The sequence below is a fragment of the Propithecus coquereli genome, unplaced genomic scaffold (genome assembly GCF_000956105.1).
Source record: "Propithecus coquereli isolate 6110/MARCELLA unplaced genomic scaffold, Pcoq_1.0 Scaffold14, whole genome shotgun sequence".
NCBI classification, from domain to species: domain Eukaryota; kingdom Metazoa; phylum Chordata; class Mammalia; order Primates; family Indriidae; genus Propithecus; species Propithecus coquereli.
In genome coordinates this window covers 6,705,367-6,724,288 of record NW_012138302.1, presented here as the reverse complement: position 1 = coordinate 6,724,288, position 18,922 = coordinate 6,705,367, and the positions used below count along the sequence as shown (strand labels likewise).

The window sequence follows — 18,922 nt, the reverse complement described above, 5'->3', positions numbered from 1 at the left end:
ACTTTAAAAACAAGTACATGTTGAGCATTCAAAATTCAAAATGCTACAAAATCTGAAACTTTCTGAGCATCAACATCGCATTCAAAGGAAATGACCTTTTGGATTTTTGGGTTTGGGATGCTCAACTGGTCAGTATAGTGCAAATATTCCGAAATTCAAAATAATTCTGGTCCCAAGCATTTCAGGTAAGGGATACTCAGCTTATACTCAAAATTAGAAAACAACTTGCCCCAAATCATGTAATTCTAAATAGCAGACTTGAGATTTAAACCCAGATCTCACCAATTGTAAAGTCTGTGGTACTTTTTATCTTGAATTTTTTTTCTTTTATGTGTTTCTGATAGTCCTCCTTTGTTTTATTTTTAAACAGGCAATACTACATATGCTAATTCTTCTCTAATCAAATAGTATAGAAATAACTAATGCAAGAAGTCCTCATTCATAATTCTACTTCCTAGAACTAAGCAATTTAAAAAATTTGTTCTATATATTTATATTTTCTCTGCATACATATCTATATCTGTATATTATATTTGTTTTTTTCTTAGAAGATGGTCCCAATTTACATTCTCTCAATGGTATGTAAACGTTCCTGTTTCCCTACAACATTATCAATATTGAATGTTCTTCTTTTCTGTCCTTTGTTTGATAACTAAAAGAATGCTTTCCTTTTGCTGTAATTTCCATTTCTTAAATTACAAATGAGGTTGACTGTCATCCCAAAATCAAAACTATTTTTCTCTTTTTACAAACTATCCTGTCAAAATCTGCAGTAATCCCAGGATGGTGGTGATTTAAAATAAAAATCCAGATAAGTACAATGTAGATACTCCATTTATCATCCTCATGCTCCTTTAGGTACCACCAGAAAGTAAAGAAACTTCTAGCTAAGTAACTATAACATTTAATATGCTATAATTCAATTGAAGAGATGCTTAATGTGTTTTAGAATTTTAATGGGGCTTATTATTACCAGATGTCTCATTTATATTAAATACATATTTTTAGGATTCTGCAGGAAAAAATCATCAAAGAAAATAAGTACTCCATTCATTGGTGCCACCAGTGTTTATCAAGTGGTGTCCATGTGTCAGGCATGGTGCTAGGTACTTGATTTCAGAAATAAACAAGATAAACACAGTCTCTTTTCTTAAGCAGTTGAGTCTTGTGCAGAAAATAATCAACTGGCTCAGTGAGAAAATTTTGACTGGAGGTAACAGAATAACTAATTCAAACTGGCTGAAACAAATTTATTCTCTCTCACAGAAAGTGGCTACAGGTAAGGCTGGACTCTAGGTTTGCTGATCCAGTGGTCCAGTTTTGCCATGAGAGAATCAGCTCTTTCCATCTCTATCTTTGCTCTGTCACCCACAGTGTCAGCTTCATCCTAAGGCTGGTTCCCTCATCGTTGGGGGATGGCTGCCCATGGAAATTTGGGCTTCATGCTTCCTTGTTAATTTGGGAAGTATGGGGACTTCTTGTGGCCCTCTTAAGAGTAAAGAAGAACTTTTCCACAAGTCTCCAGCAAACCTCTTTTTGTGTCTCATTGGACAGAACTGACAAAATCCATTCCCAGTGTACCCATTGAGAACATCCCCATTCTGACAAAATCATTGGCAAAAAGAATGAGACCAACACTTGGGCAATCAGGCCTGTACCTGAAACAGTGAGTGGGTACCAGCTTTCCCTAAGGCATATCTATCTGTGAGCAGCAGGGATAGATACCTGGGGAAAAATGGCCTTCTGTTAGGAAGAAAATAGGAGCGGCTTCTGCAGCAGAAGCAATATCCATGACAACAAGAGCATCTGCACAGTTTGGGGGAGTATGAGTGAAGAATGACATATTTGCCATTTTCTTTTTTGATGTCCCATAGGATCAGAGTGGCACCGAACCTGTTAGTAGTGAGGAAGATGGCAGTTTTGAAGTTGGTGTTAAACAGTTGCCTGAAAGTGAAAGCTCCAAACTGGTGAGAATCCTGGGTATTTCCACCCTACGTTCTTCTTAGGGACGTATTGCCTGTATTTTGGACCACCTTGGAAAGGACTGTCTGTTGTGTTCGATTCTCTGGGAATCTTGATCTCTGAGACGGGAGAAGCTATTCCATATAACGAGTGACCCATTCACTCTGAAGAATAGCATCTTCTACCTTCTTGACACTTGAATTGTGCTATCTAGGACTAAAGAAGCAATCCTTTAAATCTGGTTTAATATTGTATAAAGCCAAGTCTGGGCTGAATTAGTCCTAGAGGTACAGGAAAAAATGTTAAATTTATTCCATCAATTCACAGCAAAAGATACTTAAACTCACCCAGGGGCTAGGGCATTAGAAGAGAGGCAGTTTTAAAGAACTCTCCCTCCTATATAGTCTGATGTTTGATATTTTATTATTTAATAGTTATTGAGACCCAGCTACTCAGGAGCTCCTCAAGAGCCTGAGGCAGGAGGATCACTTAAGACCAGGAATTGGAGACCAGCCTGGACAACATAGTGAGACCCCATTTTAAAATAAATAGTTATTGAGCATTTACTGTGCACTAGGTACTGTGCTTTATTCACGTCCCGATCCTTGATTTTCCTACATGTGAGGAAGCTGAGAATTGGAGAAGTTAACTAACTTGCCAAAGGCCACCACTGTGGAGTAGAGTTGGAGATTGATCCCTGTTCTGCCTGAATCCCATGCTTTGCTCATAATCTCCCTTTCTGTTTTGCAGCCTAGCACTTCCAAGGGTAGACTACAAATTCTAGAAAGAAATGTGGGCTTTTTTTCCTCTATGTTTTAAAATATCTTACAAATCTCAAAGAACTAATCACTTGGTAGTGTCAACCTGATTTTATGACAGCCCAGAGTTGTTCATTTTATTATACTTTAGGGAGTTTGAAAAATCATCCATTTATCTTTTTTCAACTTTTAGAAAATATATTGGGACTGCCTTATTATATTCCATATCCTAGAAAGTAAACTAATTCTTTCCAGTTGAAGAAAAAGGACATTTCAGCAAGAGTGGAAATTGTAATGAGCTGCTCTTGAACAAACCCTACATGTGACCTGAGACCCCTGGCATCAAGAATAGTGACAGTGACAAATTATGACTGTTGTTCTTGAGCAAGGTGTCCCAAGGTTACAATTTTCCCTTGCCAAAAGATAGACCACATTTTTGCACTGAAGGAGAATGAGTAACATCAACAAATTTCAAACTGAAATCCCTTTCATTTAAAAATATATTAACTATTGGCCGGGCGCGGTGGCTCACACCTGTAATCCTAGCACTCTGGGAGGCTGAGGCGGGCGGATTGTTTGAGCTCAGGAGTTCAAGACCAGCCTGAGCAAGAGCAAGACTCCGTCTCTACTAAAAATAGAAAGAAATTAATTGGACAACTAAAAAATATATAGAAAAAATTAGCCGGGCATGGTGGCGCATGCCTGTAGTCCCAGCTACTCGGGAGGCTGAGGCAGTAGGATCGCTTGAGCCCAGGAGTTTGAGGTTGCTGTGAGCTAGGCTGATGCCACGGCACTCACTCTAGCCCGGGCAACAAAAGTAAGACTGTGTCTCAAAAAAATATATATATATATATTAACTATTTACTTGTTCTTTTTGGCACTGTATCTCCATAGGTAGGTTATGGGAAAGTCTTTTAAAGCAACAGGATTTTATATGTCGGGGCCCCCAATTTCTTCTACAGAGGAAATGATAGAAAGAATGGGAATACTCCCTTGCTTGCTAGAAGAGTCTGGTAGTCCCAACGAGGCTCATCTGTAAGCTGAAGGCAAAAGGCATCCGTAATGCGCCCCTTCTTCCCAAGTAAGCAGCACCAGTGATGGGACTCCAAGTGTCAAGACAGTTGAAGAAGCAGAGGACCTGAAGGATTGAGGGTCATTTTTAGATAATGTTTCGTGCTGGATTTCACCAAGAATAACAGATTTCCCCAAACCCATTGACTAGTGCCTCTCTTTTTCCCCTTTGTTCCTCCCCATGTTCCTCTGTTTTTGGTATCCTAAAATTTCTTTGTCACTGTTTTCAGTAGAATCTGTGCATGGTCCAGTTCAGAGAGGAAAGACAGGGTGAATTTGGACAACTTTTGTAGCATAAATGTAAATGGCCTAGCATAAAGTATCGGTTAAGAGTGTGGTCTTAGGCAAGTCACTTGACCTCACCAAGCCTCAGTTTCCTCATCTGAAGAATGGCAGTAATTAGGATGTTATGAGGAAACAAATGGGCTATGAAATGTAAATCATATAGAATATACAGAATATAAGGCAAATAGTTGGTGCTTAGTAAGTTCATTCATTCATTCAACAAATATTTGCCAAATGCCACCGTGTTCCAGGCACTAGAGATACAACGGTGAACAAAACGTACAAAAATGCCTTCCCTCATGGGACTCATGCCACAGTGGGAATGGGAAAGGAGACAGATAATACATAAATCAGCAAAATATTAGATTGAATCATATGAAATTGCTGTTTTATCAGTAAAATTTTCATATGGTTCAGCCTAATATATACATAATTGTTGTAATAAAATATTAATAACTTTTCATCATCACTAGTCATTATTTGATTGTTTCTATTGTAAGATTGATGTGTGCTCCCCTGCATGGCTACACCATCCCAGGATTGTTGCCAGATCTGCCTTGTCCAGACAGTAATATGTGATCTGTGTGGGCCTTGACTGTTTTTACAGTCGGAAGTAGTAAGCTCTAACCCTCTGAAAGTTTCTTGCTTGTTTCCTGTGTGGGCAAATGTCTCATCAGGCACTGTGCTACACCCTACAAAAGTCACCAAGAGAAAAACACAGGCCTCACCCCTATGAATTTTATCCTCTAGCATCAGCCTGGATAATAGAATTTATATCTAGAAAATCATACCAGGCAGAAGTGTATCAAGGGGAGGAAAAAAACCAAAATGTGATGGGAATTCAGAGGAGGATGGAAACCCATCTCGTTCAGAGATTAGGGAAGGTTTCTTACATTAGGAAGGCCTTTAAGATGAGCCTTTAAAGATGAGAAGGCATCTGAGATTGCTGAGGTTGGCATAAACTGGAGAAGGTTTCCGGATGAACAGTGTGGATTACAGAGTAGCGAGTAGGGACTGGCCTTTTGTAGAGCAGCAGTGGGCAGTGGAATCACAGACATGAAGGAACTGTATGCTATGAATTATAGGTTAATTTATTCCTCCTTTTATGTTCAGTGCTCAGTAAATGTCTGGTGATAGCTGGATGGATAAGTGTGTACACAAGGTGCTACCTAAGAGAAATTATACTCCAACAAGCCATTAAGTCACTTCTCCAAGATGATTTGTTATTTCAGAGCTAAGACTAAGTCATGGGTCTGTGTGTACTCCAGTGCTGTTTCCACCATTCGGTTGTGGTTGGCTTTGGTCCGTATCTCAGTAGCCCCCAGATACACACACAAGGAGTTTATAATAACTTTAGAATGTATTCCATTTCTCTAAATATTTTTAAAGGAGAAATAACTTGTTTGTAGATCAGATGAAGGTTTGTGAAACATAGATTCCAATTGTGAGAGACTGGAGTCAGTGAAGTGTCTGATATCTATTTCAGAAGTTTAGGTGAGAGCCTATTAAGACTATTTTTTAAGCCCTTTTTAAGCCTTTTAAAGACTTTTTTTTTCTCTTTTTCTTTTTTTTTTTCCTGAGGCAAGTACTTGCTCTGTCACCCCGAGTAGAGTCTACTGGTGTGATCATAGCTCACCACAACCTCAAATTCCTGGGCTCAAGCAATCCTCCAGAATACCTGAGACTACAGGCACACATCGCCACGCCGGGCTAATTTTTCTATTTTTTTGTAGAGACGGGGGTCTCACTGTGTTGCTTTGGCTGGTCTTGAACTCCTAGCCTCAAGCGATCCTCCTGCCTCAGCCTACCAGAGATCTAGGATTACAGGGATGAACCCCCACACCAGGCCCTGAAAAGGATTTTTAAAAACTATTCGTATAGAACTTTCCAATTTGCAAAACAATGTTTCATCTATTATCTCATTAGCTTAATTTTTTAATATCGCAATTTCTTCTAAAATGATATTTAATGGATTCACAGTCTTATTCAATCTTATCCCCCCAAAATATTAACGCTATGTAAAAAGAACAGAAATTATTTATCCCAGATTTATAAATGCGACCTTCATCTGCTCAGTGAAAGATCACAAAACTAGAAATTGCAAGAGCTGGGACTCTTTCCGAAAGGTCTGTGACTCCCTGGTAGCTTGTGACATAGAAGCTCATGAATTCCTAAAATGATTATTTTCATCTTTTGGATATAAATCTGTTTTTATAGTATTTGTAATATCTGTGTTCACATAATATGCTTTTTTGAATCAGTATAACTAAATTATTAAGAGTGCAAACACTGCAGCCAGACTACTTGGATTCAAATCCTGATTCTACCATTTACTAGCAATATAACCTTTAGGAAATGACTTAACCTCTCTGGGACTCAGTTTCTGCATCTGTAAAATGGAGGAAAGAAACAAAGGGTTGTTGTAAGAATTAAAGGAGTTAATAATTACAAAGCCTGCTTAGAACTATGCCAGAGTACACCATAATCACTTTATAAGAATGAGTTCTTGTTGTTAATAATGACAATGTTGTAATTCTAATTGAAGCACTAAGGGTTAGCCATATAAAGATTAGCTATTCTGAGTGAAGTATTAAGGTATAACTTGGAAATTTGAAGTGAGTTTTCCAACCTGAAAAATGCACTTATTAATGCATTAGGATTCTCCAGAGAGATGAACCAATAGGATATAGAGATATATGAGAGGGGATTTATTAGGGGACTTGGCTCACACGTTTATGGAGGCTGAAGTACCACAGTAGGCCGTCTGCAGTCTGGAGAATGAGGGAAGCCAGTAGCATGGCTCAGTTCAGGTCGTCAGGCCTGAGAACCAGGGGACCGCTGGTGTAAGTCCCGGCATCTGGAGGCCAGAGAACCTGCGGTTCTGTTGTCCAGGGGCAGGAAAAGATGGTACTCCAGCTCTAGAAAAAAGAGAGAGAGAGAGAATGTTTGCCTTTCCTCTGCTGATGGGATAGTACCTGCCCACACTGGGTGAGGGCAGATCTCCCTTATTCAGGACACTGACTCAAATGCCATTCTCTTCTGGAAACACCCTCACAGACACACACACATACACCCCAAAAAAAATGCTTTTCCAGCTATCTAGATATCCCTTAATCCAGTCAAGCTGACACCTAAGATTAACCATCACAGCTAGAGTGCCTGTGTGCCAGGCAGGCTCTTTACACACACTAACTCATTCACGGAACAATCCTGTGAGGTTAGTAGTAGCATCATCTCCATGTAAGAGATGAGGAAACTGAGGCACTGAAACATTAAGTAAGTTGCCTGAAATCACCCAGTGAAGCCTGGATCCAGACTGGAGGCTGCACTTAATGTTGCCTCTCAGAGAGATACAAATATAGAATAAAAACAAAGTCAACACACAGCAAGAAATTTACACTGGCATCTAAACTTTGTGATTTTCATCCCCCTTCGTCTAAATCTTGAACTCTAACATATGAATAGAAGATTGTGGCATATAAGCAGATGAAGATATAAAATTTACCTTTTATACCTTTTATATTGGTAAGTAAAGTTATATTTGGACCTCCAAACAGATGTTTTATATATGAAGGAAACTAAAATTTTTAAAAAAGCTAACCTGTGCCAGGCGTCTTCATCCCAGCTACTGTGTTTGACCCAGTGCACATATTAGTAGCCCTGCTTTACTGATAAGGAACTCAAGCTGGGAGGTGGCAAGTCCATTCCTAAGACCTCACAGCTGGCAGGTGGCATGGCTGGGACCAAACCCAGTTCTCTTTGCCTATAAAAAGCAGCTTCTCTACACTGTGTAGTTCACAGAGACAGCTTTTGTTAAAATAGAGGAAATATCACTGTGTGATCTATTCGTTCAAACAACAAACGTTAATCTAGTGTCTCTTATGTGTTGGACACAGTGTTATGTGCAGGGGATTCAGCAATAAGCAAAACCGTCAGAGCTTCTTAACTTGAGATGTTCAAGGACAAGTGCTCACACAGTTTGCTGTCTTTAGGAGCTTGTAGTTAGGTGAGAAGGAAAGGAAAGAGACAGTGCTGCTTTCTTCTTATAAGCAGCTAACCTCTGCCCTTGACACTGCCTTTGCATCTCTAGCCCTGTTTATATAATTTTCTGCTTTGATGTAAAGCCAATTTGCCTTTTCTTTTGTTCTTGTCCATCTTCTTCTCCATGCTGTTACAAATAGTAACTAAAATAATTTACATAAATTAGTAACTAAAATAATTTAAAAGCAACCAGTTTACCACAACATAAAATGATAAATAACCCCTAAGTAAAAAAATGGGCAAGGTGGGAGGATTGCTTGAGGCCAGGAGTTTGAGACCAGCCTGGACAACATGGTGAGACCTGTCTCTACAAAGAATTTTTAAAAATTAGCCTGGCATGGTGACACGAGCCTATAGTCCCAGGTACTCAGGAGGCTGAGTAAAGAGGATTGCTTGAACCCAGTCATTCAAGGCTGCAGTGAGCTATGATCCCACCACTGCACTCCAGTCTGGGCAACAGAGTGCGAGACTCTGTCTCTTACAAAAGTGTGGGGTCGGGGGGAAGGATCTGAATAGGTGTTTCTCCAAAGATATACAAATGGCCAAAAAGCATACAAAGAGATGTTCAACATCTTTACCAGCAAAGAAATGTACATCTCAAGTGTCCATCCGGTGATGAATGGATAAATAGAATGTGATATATGCATACAGTGAAATATTATTTAGTAATAAAAAATGAAGTATTGTTATGTGATGCTACAACTACATCTTGTATGATTCTATTTATATGAAATGTTCAGAATAGGCAAATATATTGAGATAGAAAGTAACTTAGTGGTTGTTTGTGGCTGAGGGTGTGGAGAGGAGAATGGGGTATGGGCTTTCTTTTTGAGGTTAGGAAAATATTCTAAACTTAGATTGTGATGATGTTTGCACAACTCTGTGAATATACCAAAACCATTGCTTTATGGTGGGTAAATTTTATGGTATGTTAATTATGTTTCAATAAAGATGTTAAAAAAAAAAAAAAAAGGAGGAAGAGGAAAGAGGGGAAGAAGGAATGTAGGTGATCCAGAAACTGAAATCAAGTCAGAAATGCTAAAGTAACTTCACATATGGTCTCTCCACCTTTTGGAATATTTTGCAAGTGTTTAAAAATCCTCACCCTACTAGCAAAGGCTCAATTTCTTTGTCCATCAAAAGTAATGCCTAACTGTATATTATACATTCTAGCATTCTGCTTGTTACTACGCCCTATGCCAGATCCTTGGGAGATGCTACTGAAAGTAAACAGGGATCTCGTCTCTTGTGTTGCTTACAGTCTTCATGGAGAGAGAAAAAATGTCAGAAATGGATTGAAATCTCAACTTTGATCAAAGTTAAGAACTAGAAGTTCTTGGTGCTAAAGGGAAGGGGATTTGACCTCGTCCAGGAGGGCTCACCTGAGGACAGTTGAACTGAAATTTGAAGGAGAAGCTGGCAGTGATTGGGAATGGGGCAAAGAAGAAACAGAGGAGGGTTTCAGGCGACCTTAGAGGCCTGGTGAACTGAAAGTCCGTGGATGCCAGAACTGGTGAGATCAAAGTGAAATCAGAGTTATCAGCAGAGCCAGGTCACGTGAAGGAGGTGGTCTCTGGGCTGACAGCAGTGGAAAGCACGGAGGTCTGTCTGTAGGAGGTGACTCCAGGTCACTGTTGCTGCAATGTGGTGATGAGATAGGACAGGGCCAGAGCAGTGCTGACAGGCTGGTTGGGAGTTTAGCGCAGCAGCGGCAGTCCATGAGAGGTGGCAACAGTATATATTCTCACATTTTTGTCTTGGAAAGATCATATAAACATGCTTGACGCTTCAGCAAGGCCATGTATGTGTTTATCACGTAAGTTTCACAGAGAGTTGCCAGTAAAAGAATTTACCTGTCTTGCCTCCAGTATGCAAACCTCCTTCTGTATGTGTTCTTTAAAGCTTTCCTCTGAGTGCAGGGCTAGAGCTATTTAAATGGCACTTGTTACACCACCTGGGGCTTCAGAGCCAGCGTTATCCCAGGGCTTGGCCAGCAGCCCACGATAACCCTGCTACGAATGCCCTGAACAGATGTGCTCAGTGTTCTCTGTATGGCAACAGTGCGGCCCGTGGGTCGAGTGACACTTGTCATTACATACCTGGTTCATTTATGGCTGCCTCAATAACATTTTAGATTTTTCAAAATGTTTTGATTTTTCAAACTGTCAGTGGTATTTTACTTTACTGTTGTCTTTCATTATGGAATATAATTTCTGACCCTTAAGGCAAGAATAGAAAAATGAGAGTATCCCAGTCAGCTCGAGGCAGCATTCACCCTGTAGTTTCTTTGTGGATATTTTAGAATTTACAGGGTAGCAATGCCTGGGGAAGCGTGAGTTGTTTCCGGAATTAACTTATCAGTAACCTAAATAAGCTATGACATGGAAATTCACACTGCGGCTGACAGTGCATTTTAGCATTTCAGAGTTCCCATCAGCTAGAATACCAACATTTTAGGAGCTCTCTTTACTCCCTACCTAGATACACTTGAGCCATATAAAATTTTCAAACATCCTTATTGAAAAGTCAGTGTCATGTGTTAGAAATGATACCTGTATCTCCAAATGGACAGGGAGAACTTGCTTTTCCAAATGAAAAAGACTGTCAGATACAAATTATGGGCTCTGAAGTCTGAACAGACTTAGATCCTACCTCTGCTAACCAGGGAAAGTGGCTTGTCCTATCTGCCTACATTTCTTCGTCCAAAAATTGAGAGGGTGATACTCACCTCTTTGTTATGAGAATCATGTATGATTTTATATATGAAACTCTTAGCACTTGGCACACAGTAAGGACTCAGTAAATGATAGCTATTATTAATAGCAGATTTTGCCTATATGAAATCTAGGTGTGCCAGAACTCTCATTATTCAGTACACATTGTCTTAGAACCTGCAATGTGTCAAGCTCTAGGAATATAAAGCTAAATAAGCCCTCTTTCATGTCCAGGAGCATGCTGCATTTGATCTAATGCAGAGATCACAAGCAGGTTGTCAGGGGTCAGATCCAGCCCACGACTGTGTTTCATTTAGCCTACACGGTATTCTTAAAATGTTTGAGCTAAGTTTTATGAATGAGGAGATTTTCCATAAAAATCCTGGTTTCCATTTTCTGCTGAAAATGTACCAATGTCCCAAGCTGGCCTTCAACTGTATACTTCCAGTTTATTTCGGCCCCTGACTTTTCACCGTTCTCTCACCCGAGCCTGTGTCCCTCCCCACCACCCGCAGGTACCCACGTCTGCACTCTCGTCCCGTACTGGAGACAGAGTGGTGAGCACGCAGCGCCAGGAGCAGGCAGTGAAAGCCACCAAGTAGACAGGGGCTGGACGGTGGTAGGCCCTCTGGACCAGGACAAAGGACTTTATACCAAGTGAAGCCTTAGGAGTGGTTTTTCACAGGAGATTATAAAAATGAGATTAGCCTTGGCCAGGCACAGTGGCTCACACCTGTAATCCTAGCACTCTGGGAGGCCGAGGCGGGAGGATCATTTGAGCTCAGGAGTTCGAGACCAACCTGAGCAAGAGCGAGACCCTCTCTACTAAAAATAGAAATTGGCCAAACAACTAAAAATATAGAAAAAATTAGCCGGGCATGGTGGCGCATGCCTGTAGTCCCAGCTACTCGGGAGGCTGAGGCAGGAGGATCGCTTGAGCCCAGGAGTTTGAGGTTGCTGTGAGCTAGGCTGACGCCATGGCATTCTAGCCTGGGCAACAGAGTGAGACCCTGTCCCCCACCAAAAAAAAATAAAATAAAATAAAAAGATTAGATTAGCCTTTTAAAAAGATCCTTCTGGGTTCCTTGAGAAGAATCATTTAGAAAATATCAAAGGTGAAGTCAGGGAGGGAGTTAAAAAGCTGTTAGAGTAACAGAGATAAAGTTGACAGTGACCTAAAACTGGGGATCTGGCAGGGAGGATAGAGAAATAGGGACAGATTTTCAACATATACAAGAGTTAGAATTGATAGTCTTGATGGCTGTGTGGATGTCAAAGTTGGAGGAGGAGGAGGCAAGAATGGTTCTCAGATACCTCACGGTGGCTGACGGGCTGGTTGGCTGACACTAGGTTCTGAGAAAAGAAGCAAGAAGAAGAGCAAATTTGTGGGGAAAGAAGTACGTTCATGCTTGTCTATTTTTAGATATCTCTGTGATACAGAAAGCATACCAGTCACTGTGGTGGGCACTTTAAAATATGATCTCCTTTATCCTGACAGAAACAGTAATAACAGTAACAGTACCCTCCACCATTTATTGAGCATTTATTTGTTAGGAACTGAGCAGAACATATTATCCCCACCTCTGTCGTCCCCATGATGAAAACATTATTATCAGCTCTATTTTTCAGGTGAAGGACCTGAGTATTCCAGAGTTTAATTCACTTGCCCAAAGACTTAGAGCCTATAAATCCTTACTGTCTCACTGACTTCCAATATATGGAAGGCGGTGCGAGCGGTAATGCTTTTCAGAGAGACAGATGGTATTAACCCATCAAGAAGCTACAGTTTAGAGAAGTCAAAGAGCACATATCTTATAAGTAGAAAAACCATGAACCACGGTCATACTCCAAAGCCTAAGCTCTCTCCTTTATCCAGATGATACTAAAAAGTTATTAGACCCAGGTGATCTGTGGAAAATGTGAAAAATAAGAACCATATAGTGTTCTTCATAAAGCTAAATCCACGCAATTTAAAGGACTGTCCTTTAATTTAGACTGTGTCCTATCTAAATTTTTAGTGTTAGAATAGTTCTTCCTACATGACATTTTGGTAATAAAATATGGTAGTAGTTAACCTACTAGTAGTAGTTAATAGGTTGAACCCTCTGAAATCACTGATACTTAACCATTTCTTGACTTATAAAATGTCAGATTCATATGCTGCAACTTAATATTTCTTTGGTCTTAATTACTTGGCCAAAAAAAAAAAGTTAGAATAGAAAGTTTTTTTTGAAAATGTTCTGGTCTGTGAAAAATCAACTTTGCTTCATGTTGTGTCCCTGTAATCGAGAGTACTTTTCAAATGAAAGCAGGCAAGAGAGAATAATTAGTAAAAGCTGCCTGTGGCTTTAAACCTGGGTAAGTGGGAAGTTGATATCGTCACTAATTTAAAAAAAAATAGTAGAAAAAACAGATTTGTAGGAGAAGATAATAAGTTCAGTTTAGAATTTTGACTTTTAAGAGAATAATATGCTGTGCGATCTCTGATGCAGGTTCAGCTTATCAACTTTTACTACTGTGCTTGATTAAAAATTATTCATAAGTGTTTTTAAAGTGCTGGCATCCAAGTTTGGAAAAATAGTTTAAAATGTGTTTCTGATGATTACGAGCTTCTTGTTAGGTCTTACTCCAGGCTGGAATTCCCAGGCGTAATATCCAGCTTGTTTTTAAAACAATGTCCTGAACTGTGTGCTTAAAATCGATTTTTACCCCCAATTTGCACTCCATCAAGAACTGCTGGATTTCTGGTTTGCTATTGGGAGCAGATGTCACTGTGGGAATCTTATTTTCTGTTTCAGATCCAATATGAAAACTGCGTCTATAGCAAGGGGCCAGGAATTCCCTGCAAGGAGCAGGACAGTGTGTCTGAGTCAGCACTGGCTTCTCGTTTGTGACAATATGCAAATTGCCAATGGCAGAGTTCAAGTGCACTCAAATATGTGGCATTTTTCACAGTTCATTGTTCTTTATATCTTGAATTTCTGAAAACCACTTGAGATTTGCGTACACGATACATTTCCCTTTCCTGGGCTTAGAAAAGACAGTAGATTTACAGCGAAGTCTACTTCCTTCATGGAAGTCACAAGAGAAGAGCTTTTGGCTTTTTCTTCTATTCTCTTCCCCCTCTGCATGGTAAATGGAGGTGCTGTAGAGCCATGAGGGTAACAGGGAAAGTAACCTCCTGAACTCAGAGGTAACAGAAATATGAGTACAACATATTTTTAACACAGATTCACATCTTTGAAGTCTGCTAGTGTGTATATTCACTCCCAAACACTGTAACTGGTCCACTGTGGAGACTTGTTATTCAACTTGAAATTTAATTTGCCCAGAAGGAATCGCTTTCTTATCAGGTATTTCCTCAATTGAGAAAGTGATCTTACAACAGTAATTATTAGCACTAAGGGTCCAGGGAAGTGAAACAACGTGGCGACTCAGAGCCCAGAACTCAGACTTTCCTACTCGGTGGAGTGCCCTCTTTCCAGAACCCCACCGCTTCTCTGAAACAAGTGCTGTGCGGGCATATTTTCTGGGTCTGTAAAGTTTTCAGTTTTCTGGGGAAGCTCACATAATTTTAACCCTATAATATAAAACCTGTGTTGATTATGTTACCTTTCAAAAGGAGCTATAAATCAACTATCTGTTTCACAAATTACGCAAGTTTACATTGAAAGCCTGGTATGTCCCGGGCACTGTGCTAAACTAACAGGACGTAGAGCAGTGAACAAAGACACAGTCTCTGCCTTCTGGGAACTGCTGAGAATAACAGGCTTCCATGGCATTTACTATGCATTCTGATAGGCGTTATTCTAAGTGTATTCGTATTTTATAGGAGATCAATCCTATTACTATCCCCGTATTATAGATAGGAAACTGAGGCACAGAGACACTCCGGTAATAAGTATCACAGTCAGGATTCGAATCCAACTTTAGATAAGTGATTCCTGATGAGTATTATTGAAGGGAAGGGAAGGTGCTGTGGGAACTTTTGCTGATATGATTTCACCTAATCCAGGTGGTTAGATGAGTAGGAATTAGGCAGGGACTGGGCCAGACAAAGGAACTATAGGCAGGACAGGGTTGGCACTTAGCCTCAGGGACAGTTGGACCTAGAGGCCTGATGCTTACAGGGGTGTCTCTGCTTATCTGTTTGATTCTCTTCCGCTACAGACTTGCTTCTCCAGCATGGTGCAGCTATGGCTGTCAAGAGCTCCCAAGTCTCTCTGCTGGAAAGCAGCTGACTCTCCTCCCTTGGCTCCATTGTGGGAATCCATGGGATGTTGTTTGGTGCAATTGTTTGGTCCACCCTTGGACCAATTACAGTGGCCAGAGACAGGGGGCCCAGCTTTGGGACAGAATTCAACCAGATTTGGGGACTATAGGCTAGACTTCTCACCCGTCTATTATATAGGATATTGTCAGTGTTGCCTTTCATATGCACCCCTCGGAAGCTCCTTCTTTTGATCAGGGTGATTTCCCTGGCACACAAAGCTTCCTTTCAGGAGCTCACGTTACCGTGCTGAGGATTATAACATAATAATGCAGACAGAATGTGTCATATCAGGCTACTCTCTGTTGCTCTGAAAGATAGCCACTGCCCTGTCTGTGGGGTAGTCTCCTTTTTTTTTTTCTTACTTCAGTAGACTTGCTTTTGCCTTAAAAAGAAAAAAAAGAAGGTGTCATATCAGTTTATTTCATGAAATGAGATGATCTTTCCACAATGCTTCCTCAGTCTTCTTATTTAGGAGTCCCCTGTGCAATGTCAACACCTTAGAATGTCCTAAAACCTCAGCTTTGAAGGTACTAAGAGCTCCTTTGGTGCAATAGTTGGGTGGTTAGCAAATTCTAAATACATATTTAAACATAAGACACAAAGCAAAGAGACCCAAGGTCACTGCAGTGGCTAGCTCCATGGTTTTGTTTTTTTTTCCAGGTTCATAATAAGCAGGCATGACTTGATCTGACCTAAGGTTGAATCTAAAAATGGAATCACTGTGTCAAGGCTAAGAATCTTGTGTGTTGTTGGGAGTAGGTAAAGTGCTTTCCCTTTCTCTTGTGGGTTACTCCTCGGCTAAGAGCAAGGGCTCTGGAGCAAGATGACTCTGGGTTAAAGTTCTAGCTTGCAAATAATTTAGGCTCCCTGTGCCTCAGCTACCTCAGCTCTAGGATGATAACAGTATCTAATGCATAGGTCTGTTGTGTACGTCAACAAATGTGTGATGTGCCTGGCTTAGTAACAGGCATAGGGTCAGGATCAGGAAGCTTTAGATATCATAATTATCACCATCGTGTACCAGCCCCATCCCTTGGCCTGGAGGTTTAAGAGTAATCAGTCTAAGAAATGGGACAGTGTGTTGGACCAGATGCTTTTTACAAATCTGATTTCCTCATCTCGCCCTTCTACATTTTTGAGGACAAGATAAGAGAAAGGGAAGGAAACTAACACTTAAGGCACTTGCTCCCCGCCACACACCTTCACACACACGTCATGCAGTTGTAATTCATCATTTCTGTAATCATTTCTTTACTGTCTGTCTCAGCAGATGTGTGAATGTGCCAAGTGCAAGGGTCCCTCTGTCAGTCTTTTTCACTGCTGCCACGTAGTAGATGCTCAGTAAGCACAGGTTGGATTCAACTTTGCTCACAACCCCTTATTTAGGTAGCTGTTACTGCATTCTCACTGTCTCCAAAAATGAAGGTTTCCAGGCACTACTGCTGCTGATAAGTGGGGGAGCCGATCTGAACCCAGATTTTCTGACTGCTATTCCAGTGCCATTTCTTTTTATTAACAAGTGCAAATGATGAGGAAGAATTAAACCAAATTCGTAGTTCCTCTGTGTGGTATGCAAATTGGATTTTTAAATCTGTAGGGAGAGAAATCAGCTTCTCTGTCCCACTGCTGGTTAATCGGGATTTAAAACAAGGTTGAATTGCAGATCTGCAGTGTAATTTTCACGTAGAGGCCTCACTTCTGCTCCTCAGCCCATTTGATTCACAATGGAAGGAACACCACCAATGGTTTCTGTTTAGAAGGCAGTTTAGAATTTTTATTCTAAAATTCCCGTGAGCCTTATTGACTTTCCATGTCTTTTTTCTCTCTTTTCAACTGTGATCCTTTAAAGTGGAGGCCACAGAGACACTTTCTTTGTGCGTCCTTCCTTTCATGGCTGACTCTGAAATCCACCCAGGTGCATTTAAGGTTTAAGTTTCCAAACTTTGATTCATTCAGCACTAAACCTTTATAAAGCCCATATTCTATTCTGCCATGTGTTGGAGAAATAAATAAGACAAGGTTGATCGTATTAATGGGAGACAGATACATAAAACGATACAATATAATGTTGCAAAAATGCGATAAAATGAATTGATTCATGCGTGGAAGGGTCACCAGGGGGGTCTCAGGGTAGAATTGTGAGATGACGTAACTTTTCCATTCATTTTATGGTATATAATCTGTCTAGGAGCAAAGTTTAAAAGAGGGGAGCAGTTCTAGGATCTTTCCTCCCAAGGAGGTAAATAAAATCTAAATGAGTGAGATAGGTCTGGCCCTAAAAGATAAGTTAGAAAGTAGGCAGCTAAGGGTGGTCACAGTTACCCAGGGGACCTGGCTCCAGTCTCGGGATATTATGTGCTAAAGTCAGCTCTCTCAGGTGCAGTGCTAAATGCACTCACATATTGCTTCATTTAATCCTTTCGATATTTCTGTAGTGTAAACTACTCTTATTTTTTTTCCATTCATAGATGGGGAAATTAAGGCTGAAAGAGGTCAAATAAACTGCTCAGGTTTGCAGAACTGTCACGCTGAGGAGCTAGGATCACAAGCTCCTAACATTCTGCTATACAAGTCATGCCTCTCTTCTCATTTCCAGATCAGTTTACCTACCTGCCATCTGCATACTAAACCTCACCACCTGGGTATCTCTGAAGACATTTACCAAGGGGCAGAGTAAACCCATCCTTTCTCCTATCCAAATTAGTCTCTCTTCTATTTTCTCTGCCTTGTCCAAGCCCAACTGCAGGACTTCATGCCTTGAAGTCAACCAGCTGATGATAATTTCTCCTGTAAATTTGCCTATTACAAATAAAAAAGAATAGGATATGCTAGGAGGCAGAAATAAACATTCTGGTCAGTTTATTGGTGTCATTATTTATTCCAGTTATTGAATTGTCCTTTAGCTATGTGTCACAGGTTTTCCACATGTTTTGGTAGTTTGCTTCTGTCCTAAGTCTGGACTCTGCACTTCTCCATGGGAGGAGTGATAAACTAACTTACCTTTGTATCCCACAGTATTTTCTTTAGTTGTGATTTTTGCCTCTAATTGAATATCTTAAGGGGAAGAAATTCTAGTGTCAGAATTTGAGCCCTGAAAGGATATTTATACGGGGATACTGGTGTGATAGAAGAAAATACTCTGGCTGAAATGACCTTCAAAGGATACCTGATAGGTCTAAAGCCTAACAGGCTTAAAAGGGCTGAAAAAGCAATTAGCAATGACAAGCTAATTGCTGCGAGTTAGTCCAGTGGGTGAATGGATTTTTATGCCTGGTGTTTTGGTCATTTTGTAGTAGACCGAAGCCCAGTTAAATGGTGTTAACTGCTCAAGTTGGAAAGCACACTTGAGCCCTGCAACGCTGCTGACTGATGGAATCTTTTTTTAATTTCAGGAAGACGTGTCCCAGGTGACTGGTCAAGGTGTAGTGGCAGATCAGCAGAAGGCGCTGGAGTACCCACCTGACAATGTATGTAACTTGTACTTTCAGTTTTGCTCTATTGGGGTGGTGTGCATTATAACCTGGGCTCTAGAAGATAAGGAGGTGGTTGTAATGACATCAAATCCTTTATTACTTGACGGGAGATTGTGGTGTGTCTTGCAACCTGCAGTCAATCCACAGTCGTATCATTGATTATGTGCAAGGTGTGTAGAAATGACCTGTGTTCATCTCTTTGTACCAATGTCCTAACCAGGTGTTTAAAAGGCATCCCTGAGGCCGGGAGCGGTGGCTCACGCCTGTAATCCTAGCACTCTGGGAGGCCAAGGCGGGCGGATTGTTTGAGCTCAGGAGTTCGAGACCAGCCTGAGCAAGAGCGAG

At 40.6% G+C, this 18,922-nt stretch overlaps 1 protein-coding gene across 1 annotated transcript in view; it reads left to right on the top strand.

Moving 5' to 3' along the window:
- Nucleotides 1-18,922, top strand: part of INADL (InaD-like (Drosophila)) — a 339,614-nt gene that overhangs the window by 254,500 nt on the left and 66,192 nt on the right. The window contains exons 26-27 of the mRNA XM_012639332.1: nucleotides 1,875-1,967; nucleotides 18,497-18,571. Of these exons, the coding sequence (XP_012494786.1) occupies nucleotides 1,875-1,967; nucleotides 18,497-18,571 (168 nt within the window). The remainder of the gene's footprint in view (nucleotides 1-1,874; nucleotides 1,968-18,496; nucleotides 18,572-18,922) is intronic.